Consider the following 15,892-nt stretch of genomic DNA (forward strand, 5'->3'; position numbering starts at 1 on the left):
TCGGCAGACCCTCAATATCAAATGACCCGATGGCAAAATAAAACTGTGCTCGGGGCAGCTTTTATTTTATTTATTTTTGCTTTATTTTTATTTATTAAGTAAAAATAAAATAATATTGTTGGTGTAAAAATGATGTTGATGTTTAAATATTAATATTTTCCTTTTGTAATACTGCAACAAAGTTAGACATTACTCATTGACCTTACGGATACATTTGTATATTCAAAACTGTATCTGTTGTCTTTTTAAAACACTTTACTACTCGGTTGTTTAGTAGGTTTGTTTAGTTTTTGAAGACGGTCTCATTACTTTTTTGGTAAACACAGACTTATTATGTTTCAGTTATTGCTATCTTGTGAGAGCAATCATGAACATACTGTATTATAAAAGTGAACAGAGACAGATATCTGAAAGACAAGTATGGTATTCGGAAACACAAAGGAATTTATTCCATTTTTTAATTTATTTTTCAGAATTTAAAAACATAAAACTTTTTTCGACACAGATTTTCTGAAAGAACATTTGTATTCTCTTCAGAACATTTTTTTAATTAATAACTTTTTCTACATAGAAAACTTTGAATTCTGTTTCTGATCGGTGTCAGTTTTAAACCATAGATTAAAGGATTGATTAGTGGAGGAAAAAGCAGAAACTGTATTGCCATAAAATTGCGGACACTTTCTGATAACTTTCCTGAGTCAAATCTCATATGCAACAAATCAAAAAGCAAACATGCAACAACAATAAGCAATGACAATAAATGCGGAAAACATGTTTGCATGCATTTTTCCATGTTTTTCTTTGATGTTAGGAATGTTTTCATGATATAGAAATAGGAGTAAATGACGAGGAGAACATGACAGCAATAAAACGTGATGATAAAAGCAGGAAATATTACAGTTGAAATGGAAAAAGTACATTCTAATTTACGTATGACATAGGTAACACAGTAAAGTTTTGATATCTGTGAGCCACATAATCTGAGAGTTGATGTTGATACTGTGATCACAATCAACTGAGTCAGTGGAAGCATCCAAGCAGCAAACACAAGAGCAGAAACTCTCTGAGGATTCATCACAGAGTGATACACCAGAGGTCGACATATAGCCACATATCTGTCATAGGCCATCAGCACTAAAATGGAAAATTCGGCACAAGCTGATGAGTGCACAACTAAACTCTGCACAAGGCATCCTGCATAAGAGATGACGTGAGAGGTCGACAGAATATCTATCAGAAATTTGGGGTAAAAACCTGCTGTCCCATAAAGTGAGTTGATGCAGAGGTTGCAGAGAAAGATATACATGGGTTCATGAAGACTTTTATCCATTATTATTGTCAAAATGAGGGTTACATTTACCTGAACAATCACACAGTAACAAACAAAGGTGAGAACAAATAAAGTAAATCTGTAATTTATGATTACATTGAATCCAGACAGGGTGAACATGGTCACATCTGAAGCGTTATCCATCACAAGATATGAGATAATGTTGTTACCATCCTCATGATTGTGTTAATGAGAGCTCTCAGCAGTGTAAGCAGCTTCCCTGGTTGAAGGACATGAGTGTCATGTCTCCACTGGTGAGTCCACATTTCTTTATATACCTTCCTGAATGGCATTAAAGCTACAGTCATTACCTTTAAAAATAAAAAAATAAAAAAAAAGGATTCAGTGGAGCACTTCAGAGAAACACCACTTGACTCCACCTTCCCTCTCTCTCTCAGTCTCGAAGGAAAATCTGCCTTCGATCAACTGCTGAATTTAGGGGGTGCTGGCCTCCTTGAGAATTCCATCCTACTCTCAGCGTAGTACATCAGCAAAATGAGGCATGAATGTAGCCCTGTGGAACCCCACAAACTAAAGGCACAGTTCCATATTAACAAAACGTAATAAGTTATGAGACATTTAGACAAAGCCACTTTGAAAACACTAAAAATAAAATAATATTTATCTATTCAGTCACACATATACAGTGGAACCTCTACTTACGAATGTCTCTACATGCGGAATTTTCAGGTTACGAAACGTCTCAACGGGAAAATATTTCCACTTGTTACGAAAGAAATTTCAGGATACAAAAGGCAAAAATACGCTACCTCTGCTACTCGCAGCTCGCAGAGTTTAGCGAACGCAAACATGCTTGTAGCTGCTCTGCCACTGGCTATCGCCGAGCATTTTCCTGTCATCCCATTGGGTAGGAGGGAGGTCAATCTGTACAAGTTTGTATGTATCCCAGTGTCGCCTTCGTTTAACTTTTATTCCCTATGGACCCCAGGAAAGTGATGGAGAAAAGTGAAGAAGAAAAGAAGAAGAGAGCTTTTTTGTCCATACAAACAAAGCAAGAAATAATAGAAAAGCATGAAAAAGGGATGCGTTTGGTTGATCTCGCCGAAGAATATGGCCGTAACCGCGATTTATTGCGGGTGTTCGAATGTTTGTCCATTAGATGGCGGTGTTACCACAAGTGTTAACGTTCGTTGCTAGTAATGAAGGCTAATGTAAGATTAGCCTGTAATAAAGTTCATTTTGTTCCTGGAGAAGCCTTGCACTGAATTCCTACATTTATTGTGCGGTAATCTAATTGTAACATGTATTTGTTACTTGTTTTGATGCATTTTTATGATTTACAAAAAAAAATTATGTCCGGATTTTTGGGGGCTTGGAACGGATTAGGGCATTTACATGGAAAACGCATCTCTACTTACGTAGTTTTCAGGTTACGAAACAACTTCCGGAACCAATTAATTTCGTAAGTAGAGGTCCCACTCTAGTGGTTTAGTGATGAAGTCCAGTACTGTGCAAAAAACCTAGACCATATTTTTCGATATTATTGTTTGTTTAATATAAAATTGTAATAGCTAATAGTAATAGTATCAAAATTTGAGTGCCGTTGGTCGCCCAATCATTTCAACAGCTTGGCATTCAAAATGTCAAATTGGAAGTATGTAACCAGAAGAGGAGAGGTGAAAGAATCAAACCCTGTGGCGCCCCCATTTTTCAGTGTATATAATGGAACGTCCTTGAACCACTGGAACAGCCAGTAGTCAAAAGTTACCATGATGAAAATCGGGACTGTCAATAGTACTACAGTATAATCTTGGTGGTCAACTTCCAAAAGAAAATTTGGTCTGTGTGTGCAGAGAAAAAACATCTTTGTCTTACATGTTTGTGTGTTCTTGTACATATGACATACTATCAATATACACGATCAGCTTGCAAATTGAGGACATTTTCGGGAATTAAGGACATTTTGGCTCACTCCCACAATTTCAAAGGGGTGTTTCAATTTTAAGACATGATTTTAAAGGTGAGTTTAAACTACTGATGGTGGGCCTTTGAAGTCAGCATGTGATGTCAGGTTTAATAACCGTCCCCAAGCAATTTAACTTAAATTGCTGAATATCAGTGCTCTGTGAATTAGTAAATGTTTTTTAGCCAATATTATGACTTGAGATACTTTTATTTAATAAATAAATTGCATATAGCAGAAGCATGTTTAGAACCAAATTGGAAGAAAAAGACAAGAAAAACTAATCATAACAGATGTGTACTCAATAATATTTGTAAACACACCACAAAATATCAAATACTTTGCTTTCTGGATGGCCTGTTGTGCTGTGGTCAACCTTATACAAAGGTGTGTCTGTGTGTGTGTCCATCTATTTGATATGTTATATGCTACATGAAATTTGCCCTTCCATCCTACTGGGTGGCAAAGCTCTCAGTGAGCCTTTTCTTTCTGCGTTCTTTCTCCACAGACAGCATGGCCAAAGCATTCAGGTGATCCTGTGTTATGGTGCTCCTCAGGAAAGTCTTGATCTCTTTAGAGTAGAGAATCAGCTCTCTGACTTTATTGAGGTCACGGCTTTTGTTACAAAAATCTTAAAAACAGCCTCAGTGAACATGACCTGAAGTTTTTTCTCTGTTGAAACTGTAACAAATCAGTGCCGCGCTGCAAGTCCTGAACTCCATGTTCTCGTAGATGAGGGATAGCTCCGTTCTGAGCTTAGCCTTGTTCAGCATAGGACGGGCCTCCACAGTGGTTTCCAGTGCTTTCAGGAACTGGACAAAATGGAGAACGAACAGGTCTCCTTGTCACAGAGTGGCACTGACAAGGTGCTTGATAAGAGATCTACTCTTCAATTGGCTCAGGATAGTATCACATAGTTGTGGCATGATAAATAATAGAAAGAATTAACAATTTTTTAAAATGTAATTGTGTCCTCTTTTGAGTTAAAAGCTGAAAACATCTCACTGGGTGGTTAGAAAACACAAATTTAATGTTACAGAGGCCACAATGATTAAGTCTCTGAAAAGCCCTGGTTTATCTGGGGCCAGCTCAAAAGCTCCACAGAATTTAATGCAGGTTACTATCTTGGACACGATGTGTTGGTTCTGATCCACTTCCTCATTGTGCTTCTTCACACCAAGCCTGCGCCCTTTAAACTTATGCGAGATGGTTTATGTTTCATTATCTTTTCTGAATAAATTTTCTTGTCTGTCACTTCTGACGTGGTCCAGGCAGAAACTGTTCCAGCCTTTTTTATGAGCAAACCTAGAAAGCAAAATAAGGCATTTACATAATAATAACCCAGCTAACCAAGATTTTTTGATATACCAGTTAAGGGAGAACTTCCCATTGTACTCTTTGAAACTATAGTTCCAACAACAAAATGCTCTTTGGAAGTGATCTCTTAAGGGTTATATTGCACAATGTAAAACATGCAGCTCATTTGTTCATTTTTAGAAACATACGCACATTAAAACGGAACCTAAATGTAAATTTTTCAATGTAAACTCAAGAAAACAATTCATACATAATATTTTATTAACAGAGTTTTAGCAGTACAAAAGAAAGTTTCCTGTTTCTGTTGTCTTGTCTACTTAAACTTTGTAACTTGTTATTATTGCTCATTTCTTAAATGATTGTCAATAGACTGACCACCTCACACTACTTTGTGGAATTTCAGTTCAAGAAATATGAGTATAGGATCAAGATCTCTCTATTGTTGGTGTAATTTGGCACATTGAAAAAAGAGAACTTTTAAGAAATTTTGAAATAATTTTTTTATTCTCTGCAGAACATTTTATAAATTAATAACTTTTTCTATACAGAAAACTTTGAATTATCTTTCTGATTGGTGTCAGTTTTAAACCATGAATTAAAGGATTGATTAGTGGAATAAAGAATGGAAACTGTATTGCCATAAAATTTCGAGCACTTTCTGATAACTTTCCAGAGTCAAATCTCATATGCAACAAATCAAAAAGCAAAAATATGATGGTAACACTCAAAGACAAGACATGGGGCAAACATGTTTGTATAAATTTCCTCCTATCCTCCTTGATGTTAGGCATATTTTCATTATATAGAAATAAGAGTAAAAGCTAAAATCATCTCACTGGGTGCTTAGAAAACACAAATTTAATGTTACAGAGGCCACAATGACTGTCTCTGAAAAGCCCTGGTTTATCTGGGGCCAGCTCAAAAGCTCCACAGAATTTAATGCAGGTTACTATCTTGGACACGATGTGTTGGTTCTGATCCACTTCCTCATTGTGCTTCTTCACACCAAGCCTGCGCCCTTTAAACTTATGCGAGATGGTTTATGTTTCATTATCTTTTCTGAATAAATTTTCTTGTCTGTCACTTCTGACGTGGTCCAGGCAGAACAGAAACTGTTCCAGCCTTTTTTATGAGCAAACCTAGAAAGCAAAATAAGGCATTTACATAATAATAACCCAGCTAACCAAGATTTTTTGATATACCAGTTAAGGGAGAACTTCCATTGTACTCTTTGAAACTATAGTTCCAACAAACAAAATGCTCTTTGGAAGTGATCTCTTAAGGGTTATATTGCACAATGTAAAACATGCAGCTCATTTGTTCATTTTTAGAAACAATACGCACATTAAAACGGAACCTAAATGTAAATTTTTCAATGTAAACTCAAGAAAACAATTCATACATAATATTTTATTAACAGAGTTTTAGCAGTACAAAAGAAAGTTTCCTGTTTCTGTTGTCTTGTCTACTTAAACTTTGTAACTTGTTATTATTGCTCATTTCTTAAATGATTGTCAATAGACTGACCACCTCACACTACTTTGTGGAATTTCAGTTCAAGAAATATGAGTATAGGATCAAGATCTCTCTATTGTTGGTGTAATTTGGCACATTGAAAAAAGAGAACTTTTAAGAAATTTTGAAATAATTTTTTTATTCTCTGCAGAACATTTTATAAATTAATAACTTTTTCTATACAGAAAACTTTGAATTATCTTTCTGATTGGTGTCAGTTTTAAACCATGAATTAAAGGATTGATTAGTGGAATAAAGAATGGAAACTGTATTGCCATAAAATTTCGAGCACTTTCTGATAACTTTCCAGAGTCAAATCTCATATGCAACAAATCAAAAAGCAAAAATATGATGGTAACACTCAAAGACAAGACATGGGGCAAACATGTTTGTATAAATTTCCTCCTATCCTCCTTTGATGTTAGGCATATTTTCATTATATAGAAATAAGAGTAAAAGCTAAAATCATCTCACTGGGTGCTTAGAAAACACAAATTTAATGTTACAGAGGCCACAATGATTAAGTCTCTGAAAAGCCCTGGTTTATCTGGGGCCAGCTCAAAAGCTCCACAGAATTTAATGCAGGTTACTATCTTGGACACGATGTGTTGGTTCTGATCCACTTCCTCATTGTGCTTCTTCACACCAAGCCTGCGCCCTTTAAACTTATGCGAGATGGTTTATGTTTCATTATCTTTTCTGAATAAATTTTCTTGTCTGTCACTTCTGACGTGGTCCAGGCAGAAACTGTTCCAGCCTTTTTTATGAGCAAACCTAGAAAGCAAAATAAGGCATTTACATAATAATAACCCAGCTAACCAAGATTTTTTGATATACCAGTTAAGGGAGAACTTCCCATTGTACTCTTTGAAACTATAGTTCCAACAAACAAAATGCTCTTTGGAAGTGATCTCTTAAGGGTTATATTGCACAATGTAAAACATGCAGCTCATTTGTTCATTTTTAGAAACAATACGCACATTAAAACGGAACCTAAATGTAAATTTTTCAATGTAAACTCAAGAAAACAATTCATACATAATATTTTATTAACAGAGTTTTAGCAGTACAAAAGAAAGTTTCCTGTTTCTGTTGTCTTGTCTACTTAAACTTTGTAACTTGTTATTATTGCTCATTTCTTAAATGATTGTCAATAGACTGACCACCTCACACTACTTTGTGGAATTTCAGTTCAAGAAATATGAGTATAGGATCAAGATCTCTCTATTGTTGGTGTAATTTGGCACATTGAAAAAAGAGAACTTTTAAGAAATTTTGAAATAATTTTTTTATTCTCTGCAGAACATTTTATAAATTAATAACTTTTTCTATACAGAAAACTTTGAATTATCTTTCTGATTGGTGTCAGTTTTAAACCATGAATTAAAGGATTGATTAGTGGAATAAAGAATGGAAACTGTATTGCCATAAAATTTCGAGCACTTTCTGATAACTTTCCAGAGTCAAATCTCATATGCAACAAATCAAAAAGCAAAAATATGATGGTAACACTCAAAGACAAGACATGGGGCAAACATGTTTGTATAAATTTCCTCCTATCCTCCTTTGATGTTAGGCATATTTTCATTATATAGAAATAAGAGTAAAAGCTAAAATCATCTCACTGGGTGCTTAGAAAACAAATTTAATGTTACAGAGGCCACAATGACTGTCTCTGAAAAGCCCTGGTTTATCTGGGGCCAGCTCAAAAGCTCCACCGAATTTAATGCAGTCTCTTATCTTGGACACGATGTGTTGGTTCCGATCCACTTCCTGATTGTGCTTCTTCACACCAAGCCTGGGACATTCATGTCTTGTCTACTTAATCTGTGTTATTCATTTCTTAAATAAATTATTGTCAATAGACTGACCACCTCAGTTAAAGAAACATGAGAATAAGATCAGGGTCTTACTGTTGTTAATGTAATATGGCACATTAAGAAGGATAAGAGATTATTTCAAAGAGGTTTTTTTTTCTCTGCAGAACATTTTTTCAGATTAGATTTTTTTGCTGAGAAAATTTTGAATTCTGTTTCTGATTGGTGTCAGTTTTATACCATAGATTAAAGGATTGATTAGTGGAGGAAAGAGCAGAAACTGTATTGCCATGAAATTGCGGGCGTTGTCTGATAACTTTCCTGAGTCAAATCTCATATGTACCAAATCAAAAAGCAAACATACAATTACAACAATCAAAGATGATACATGGGGCAGACATGTTTGTATAAATTTCCTCCTATCCTCTTTGGATGTTAGGCATGTTTTCATTATATAGAAATAAGAGTAAATGACGAGGAGAACATGACAGGAATAAAATGTGATGATAAAAGCAGGAAAGATTACAGTTGAAATGGAAGATGAACATTGTAATTTACGTATGACATAGGTAACACAGTAAAGTTTTGATATCTGTGAGCCACATAACCTGAGAGTTGATGTTGATACTGTGATCACAATCAACTGAGTCAGTGGAAGCATCCAAGCAGCGAACACAAGAGCAGAAACTCTCTGAGGATTCATCACAGAGTGATATACCAGAGGTTGACATATAGCAACATATCTGTCATAGGCCATCAGCACTAAAATGGAAAAATCAGCACAAACTGATGAGTGCACAACCAAACTCTGCACAAGGCATCCTGCATAAGAGATGACGTGAGAGGTCGACAGAATATCTATCAGAAATTTGGGGTAAAAACCTGCTGTCCCATAAAGTGAGTTGATGCAGAGGTTGCAAAGAAAGATATACATGGGTTCATGAAGACCTTTATCCATTATTATTGTCAAAATGAGGGTTACATTTACCTGAACAATCACACAGTAACAAACAAAGGTGAGAGCAAATAAAGTAAATTTGTAATTTACAATACCATTAAATCCAGACAGGGTGAACATGGTCACGTCTGAAGCGTTATCCATTACAAGATATGAGATAATGTTGTTACCATTCTCATGATTGTGTTGATGAGAGCTCTCAGCATTGTCAGCGGCTTCCCTGGTTGAAGGACAGGAGTCTCATGTCTCCACTGGTGAGTCCACATTTCTTTATATACCTTCCTGGATGGCATTAAAGCTACAGTCATTACCTTTAAAAAAAAAAAAAAAAAAAGATTCAGTGGAGGATTTCAAAGAAATACCACTTGACTCCACCATCCCCCCTCAGTAGTCTCAAAGGAGAACCTGCCTTCGACCAACTGCTGAATATCAGGGGTGCTGGCCTCCTTGTGAACTGCATTTTACCCTAAGCATAGTACATTAGCAAAGTGAGGCATTAGTGTAGCCCTGTGGAACCCCACAAACTAAAGGCACAGTTCTATATTAACAGAACTTTAATAATTTATTAGACCTTTAGAAAAATACACTTTGAAAACACTAAAAAATATTTATCTGTTCAGTCTCACTTATTGCGGTTTAGTGATGAAGCACAGGATTGCACAAAACACCAAAACCAAATTTTTCAGTGGCATGGTTTAATTACTTCTGAACTTAATCTCACTGCGTTGGGCCAATCATTTTGACAGCTTGGCATTCAAAATGTCCCATTGGAAGTATGTAACCAGAAGAGGAGAGGTGAAACTGTCAGGCAGCAGACGAGAACCCAAGAGCGACACCAGAGTTCGGTTGAACACAGCTTGATTAACAGGAACAGAAGGCAGACAGGATATACCGGGGAAACGGCAGAACAGAGTCGTCAGGAACAGGCAGGGTCGGAACCAGGCAAACAGGCCGGCAGGAAAACGCTGGAAAGTCATGTGGAAACACAGAGGACAATCTGGCAGGGAGGCAGCGTAGCGCAGGGAAATAAAAGGGCTCATGATTACAGATTTGCCACAGGTGCGCGGAGTGAGCGAGGACACAAGGGCGGGTTCGCCCGCAGGTGTGACATGAAACAATCAAAACCTGTGGAGCCCCCATTTATCAGTATATATAATGGAACGTCCTTGAACCACAGGAACAACCAGTATTCAGAAATGACCATGATGAAAATCCAGACTGTCAATAGTACTACAGTAAAATCGTGGTGGTCAACTCCCAAAATAAAATTTGGTTTATGTGTGCAGAGAAAAAAACTTCTTTGTCTTACATGTTGGTGTTTGTGTGTTGTACATATGACGTACTGAGTATCAATATACATGATCAGCTTGCAAAGTGAGGACATTCTTTCTTAGTATGGACATTTTGGCTCACTCCCACAATTTCAAAGGGGTGTTTCAATTTTAAGACATGATTTTAAAGGGGAGTTTAAACTACTGTTGGTGGGCCTTTGAAGTCAGCATGTGATTAGATTAGATTAGATTCAACTTTATTGTCATTACACATGTCACAAGTACATGTCACAAGTACAAGGCAACGAAATGCAGTGTCAGGTTTAATAACTGTCCCCAATCAATTTAACATAAATTGCTGAATATCAGTGCTCTGTGAATTAGTAAATGTTTTTTTAGCCAATAATATTACTTGAGATATTTTTATTCGATAATTAAATTGCATGTAGCAGAAGCATGTTTAGAAACAAATTGAAAGAAACAGACAAGAAAAACGATGGCAAATAATAACAGATGCGTACTCAATATTATTTCTGAACATACCACAAAATGTCAGATATTTTGCCTTCTGGATGACCTGTGCTGTGGTCAAACTTATACAAAGGTGTGCTTCTGTGTGTGTGTGTGTGTCCATCTATTGTATATTATATGCTACATGAAATTTGCCCTTCCATCCTACTGAGTGGCAAAGCTCTCAGTGAGCCTTTCCTTGAAGTCGGAGATTTTTCTGCATTCTTTCTCCACAGACAGCATGGCCAAAGCATTCAGGTGATCCTGTGTTATGGTGGTCCTCAGGAAAGTCTTGATCTCTTTAGAGTAGAGAAGCAGCTCTATGACTTCTGTGGTTATGGGTGTTGCTACAAAAATCTTGAAAACAGTCTCAATGAACATGACCTGAAGTTTGTTCTCTGTTAAAATTGTAACAAATCAGTGCCGTGCAAGTCCTGAACTCCACGTTCTCGTAGATGAGGGATAGCTCTGTTCTGAGCTTAGCCTTGTTCAGCATAGGACGGGCCTCCACAGTGGTTTCCAGTGTTTTCAGGAACTGGACAGAATGGAGAATGAACAGGTCTCCTTGTCACAGTGGCACTGACAAGGTGCTTGAGAAGAGATCTACTCTTCAAACTCAGGATAGTATCACACAGCTGTGGCATGATAAATAATAGAAAGAATAAACAATTTTTAAAAATGTAATTGTGTCCTCTTTTGAGTTAAAAGCTAAAATCATCTCACTGGGTGGTTTGAAAATTCAAATTTAATGTTACAGAGGCCACAATGATTAAGTCTCTGAAAAGCCCTGGTTTATCTGGGGCCAGCTCAAAAGCTCCACAGAATTTAATGCAGTCTATTATCTTGGACACAATGTATCACATCCACTCATCAAGCCAAAGTAAAAAAGAAATGCGGTTCTTTTAAGATGGAATGGCTGTCGGAGTATGTGCAAATAGAAGAACAAGCGGTGAAACTGAGTGAGATTTTTTCACAGGCCAAAGCAGGACTCTCACATATAACTAGTACACATCTCATGAACAACAAGATTTTTGTCTTTTTCATTTTATGTGCTGCTGTCATTTGATTCTTTTAATAAGCCATGTAACTTGCTATGATCCAAGGTTTTAAACAAGCATGATACTGGTGTGTGGCCACAGCGTACCCATCTGATGTTGCTCACAGTGGTCCTCAGTGTGCTCAGGGAGCTTGTGTGTCTGCTCAGACACATGAAAAATTAGAGGGAACATTGTAAACAATGTTTGGAGAAAATCTCTGAATTCTACTTTGGTGAAAAAAATACAATCCTTCCATCGACATAGATATAAATGGATACTGGATACTGTTTGCTTAAACTGAAAGTTGGGATTTTTCTTTTCTTCCCATGAATTGATATCCTCTCAATATTTTATTGTGCAATCTTTCCAAGCATAATGTGAAAGAAATGTAAATTATACAGCTACATACAGACACATGTTATGCAGTAATATGTTCATACGTAAATATATACAAACACAGAACCTACATCTACCCAAAACCCTAACCCTTAATATGCAGTAGAAAAACATGAATTTAAACTAGTTACAATTATGAACATCAAAGTGCATATCTGTCTGGCACGATATGATAACATGATTACATAAAAATGATCCAAACTCTAAATGGAAACATTCTGCTTCATAATGTTGATTATAACTTGCAAATAAATACAATGAAGTTCTCATTTTTTAACTCTTACATGAGGTTATTATTTCAAAACATAAACACACCTCCTGTGAAATTATGTCAATTATATGACAAAGGCACATATACCAAACCATTTTTATGCATGGCATGTCTCCTTTCAGGTTCACAGGGAAGTCACTGGTGCATTTAGATCAGGGCAAGGCCAGTTCATCGCAAGGCCCCGATGTGACAATTTGGGGTTTCTCTACCTTGCTTGAGGGTACCTTAACAGTACTCTGAAGGTATCTTCCTACCAGAACACGTACCAAGTTTTGTCTGCACTGGGGCATGAACAAAGAACCCTTAACTTCTCAGCCCAGTCCCCCACAGACTGGACTGTCTGCACCCCAAATAACTCTCACATAGAAGGATTATTATAGAGAACAAAATAAATAAATACAAAGGATTAATTCAACTGTAAATAAAAATCAAGCATAAAAAGCACCACACACAACAAAAATCAAAATATGCAAAAGGGAGGTACCGGACTCAAGGTAAATAAAAAGCAACACTGTAGTGTTAGATGAATTCATGGTACTACTTTATTCTTTTCATTTCAAAAACAAAATATTATCAATGGACTGACCACCTCAGCCCCCCATGTGAAATTTCAGTCAACAATTACTGCATTATATATCCCAAAATATGAGTGAAGGGTTGTGAGTAAAGGAACTTAGAAGAGATTTTTAAAAGCGAAAAACACACATTTTCTCTCTGCAGAACTTCTCAAGAAATTACTACAATCTTTTCAGGCATAGAAAACTTTGAATTCTGTTTCTGATGGGTGTCAGTTTTATACCATAGATTAAAGGATTAATTAGTGGAGGAAAGAGCAGAAACTGTATTGCCATAAAATTACGGGCACCTTCTGATAACTGTCCAGAGTCAAATCTCATATGCAACAGATCAAATAGTAAACATATCATCACAATAATCAAAGATGATAAATGTGGCAAACATGTTTGCATAAATTTCATCCTTTCTTCTTTACATGTTAGGCATGTTTTCATGATATAGAAATAAGAGTAAATGACATACAGAATATGACAGAAATAAAATGTGATCGTGAAAGCAGGAGAAAATACAGTTGTTATCGAGGGAGTACATTCTAATCTACGTATTACATAGTTAACACAATATATTCTTGATATCTGCGAGCCACATAACCTCAGAGTTGATGTTAACATTATAGTTATGAGCAATTGGCCCACTGGAAGAATCCATGCGACAAACACAAGCAGACAAATTCTCTGAATGGTCATCACAGAGTGATACACCAGAGGTTGACATATAGCCACATATCTGTCATAGGCCATGAGTGCCAAAAAAGAAAAAACAGCACATGCTGAGGAGTTCACAACCAAACTCTGCACGAGGCATCCTGCATAAGAGATGACGTGAGAGATCGACAGAATATCTATCAGAAATTTGGGATAAAAACCTGCTGTCCCATAAAGTGAGTTGATGCAGAGGTTGCAAAGAAAGATATACATGGGTTCATGAAGACCTTTATCCATTATTATCGTCAAAATGAGGGTTACATTTACCTGAACAATCACACAGTAACAAACAAAGGTGAGAGCAAATAAAGTAAATCTGAAATTTATAATGCCATTGAATCCAGACAGGGTGAACATGGTCACGTCTGAAGCGTTATCCATTACAAGATATGAGATAATGTTGTTACCATCCTCTTGATTGTGTTGATGAGAGCTCTCAGCATTGTAAGCGGCTTCCTTGGTTGAAGGACATGAGTGTCATGTCTCCACTGGTGAGTCCACATTTCTTTATATACCTTCCTGGATGGCATTAAAGCTACAGTCATTACCTTTAAAAAAAAGGATTCAGTGGAGCACTTCAGAGAAACACCACTTGACTCCACCTTCCTTCCTTTTGTCTCAAAGGAAACCCTGACTTCAATCAACTGCTGAAAATATGGGGGTGCTGGCCTCCTTTAGAATTCCATCCTACTCTCAGCACAGTACATTAGCAAAATGAGGCATGAATGTAGCCCTGTGGAACTCCACAAACTAAGGGCACAGTTCCATATTAACAGAATGTAATAAGTTATGAGACATTTAGACAAAGCCACTTTGAAAACACTAAAAAATTAAATAATATTTATCTGTTCAGTCTCACTTATTGTGGTTTAGTGGTGAAGTACAGTATTGCGCAAAAAACCTAGACCAAATTTTTCAGTATTATTTTTTTGTAGAATTTAAAATAGTTATAGCTAATAGATTTTGTGTGAGCCATCAAATGACAAAATTTTGAATGCCGTTGGTCGCCCAATCATTTTGACAGCTTGGCATTCAAAATGTCCCATTGCAAGTATGTAACCAGAAGAAGAGAGGTGAAAGAATCAAACCCTGTGGCGCCCCATTTATCAGTGTATATCAGGGGTGGGGAACCTCCGGCCTCTGGGCCGTATACGGCCTACGAGACCATTTCTACCGGCCCGCAACGCAATAAGATTTTTATATTTTATATGTGCACTTATACAGTGTTCGCTAAACTCCGCGAGCTGCGAGTAGCAGCGGTAGCGTATTTTTGCCTTTCGTATCCTGAAATTTCTTTCGTAACGAGGAAATATTTTCCCGTTTTCTGAGATAAAACAGACGGTTATGTTATGTCCGAGTCAAGGTCAGGGTCAGTGAACACAGCATGTGATGTACGTAGTGGGCTGGACTGATTGACACGGACGAAAAATGCTTAGCTAAACACGCTAAACTCGACGAGTTGAAAGGACAGATGAGTTTGGATAAAATTAACGCTCTTCACCGGAGTTTGGAGGCTCAACAAGCAGCTTTCACACGACCATGTACCGACAGAGAGAATATTACGCGTGCAAGTTTTGTGGTGAGTGAATTAATAGCCACGAAGCTGAAACCTCACGTGAACGTGCCTCGTAGCCGCCGCTGAGGCGCTCGTGCCGTACAAAGTAAAATTGTTTCAAAGCGTGAATTTTTTTTCGTGAATAACTATTGAACTAAGACATATATTGTTATGATTCCAGTGGCTAACGGTATGTTTTTATGGTCAAGGAATCTAAATATGTAGTCAAAGTATATGTGGGACTAATATTTATGGTGGAAATCACAATATGCCAGGAATTGTTGCGCTTGGCGGAGGTCTGCGCTCTCCGAGTGCTTTCTAGTTGTTGTTATTATTGTCTTTATCTTTCTTTCTTTTTCATTTATTTTCTTGATTATCTTGTTGTATTGCAGTTTTTGTGAGTAGAGGCCTCGAACAGGCCCTTACGGGTCTCTTGCCTCAACTCTGCACCTCTTTTTATTGTTTTGTATGATCATGAAAACATATTTTATTATATTTTTTTGGTGATTTTATATGCATGTGTGCTAAATAAATAATTCAAACTCAAATGCAGCAATCATGAGACTTAGTAACACAGTGGTTATAGACTTTTTTTTTTTGTCTTTTTTTTGCATCCCTAGGTATGTGTTCATAATAGTATGGCCCTCGGAGGACTTTATAAAAATTAAAATGGCCCTCGATATGAAAAGGGTTCCCCACCCCTGGTGTATA

General features: G+C 36.8%; 3 protein-coding genes across 3 annotated transcripts; all 3 read right to left on the bottom strand.

Moving 5' to 3' along the window:
* Positions 1–539: 539 nt before the first annotated feature.
* Positions 540–1,544, bottom strand: LOC130532410 (olfactory receptor 5AN1-like). The gene has a single exon (XM_057045069.1). It carries the CDS (start codon positions 1,472–1,474, stop codon positions 551–553), a length of 924 nt encoding a protein of 307 aa, XP_056901049.1. The 5' UTR covers positions 1,475–1,544; the 3' UTR covers positions 540–550.
* Positions 1,545–7,656: 6,112 nt separating this feature from the next.
* LOC130532431 (olfactory receptor 5AN1-like) lies at positions 7,657–10,253 on the bottom strand. The gene is made up of 2 exons (XM_057045088.1): positions 9,754–10,253; positions 7,657–9,172 (listed from the first exon to the last, which is right to left on the bottom strand). The coding sequence occupies exon 2, from the start codon at positions 9,003–9,005 to the stop codon at positions 8,085–8,087; it is 921 nt and encodes a 306-aa protein (XP_056901068.1). The 5' UTR covers positions 9,006–9,172; positions 9,754–10,253; the 3' UTR covers positions 7,657–8,084.
* A 2,681-nt stretch (positions 10,254–12,934) lies between these two features.
* LOC130532420 (olfactory receptor 6B1-like) lies at positions 12,935–14,581 on the bottom strand. The gene has a single exon (XM_057045079.1). It carries the CDS (start codon positions 14,005–14,007, stop codon positions 13,084–13,086), a length of 924 nt encoding a protein of 307 aa, XP_056901059.1. The 5' UTR covers positions 14,008–14,581; the 3' UTR covers positions 12,935–13,083.
* Between the last annotated feature and the right edge of the window lie 1,311 nt (positions 14,582–15,892).

Source organism: Takifugu flavidus, chromosome 1, assembly GCF_003711565.1.
Source record: "Takifugu flavidus isolate HTHZ2018 chromosome 1, ASM371156v2, whole genome shotgun sequence".
In the NCBI taxonomy this organism is placed as follows: domain Eukaryota; kingdom Metazoa; phylum Chordata; class Actinopteri; order Tetraodontiformes; family Tetraodontidae; genus Takifugu; species Takifugu flavidus.

Coding starts and splice junctions, on each gene's coding strand:
- LOC130532420 (XM_057045079.1), bottom strand. CDS start 14,007: ATGGATAACGCTTCAGACGTGACCATGTTCACCCTGTCTGGATTCAAT.
- LOC130532410 (XM_057045069.1), bottom strand. CDS start 1,474: ATGGATAACGCTTCAGATGTGACCATGTTCACCCTGTCTGGATTCAAT.
- LOC130532431 (XM_057045088.1), bottom strand. CDS start 9,005: ATGGATAACGCTTCAGACGTGACCATGTTCACCCTGTCTGGATTTAAT.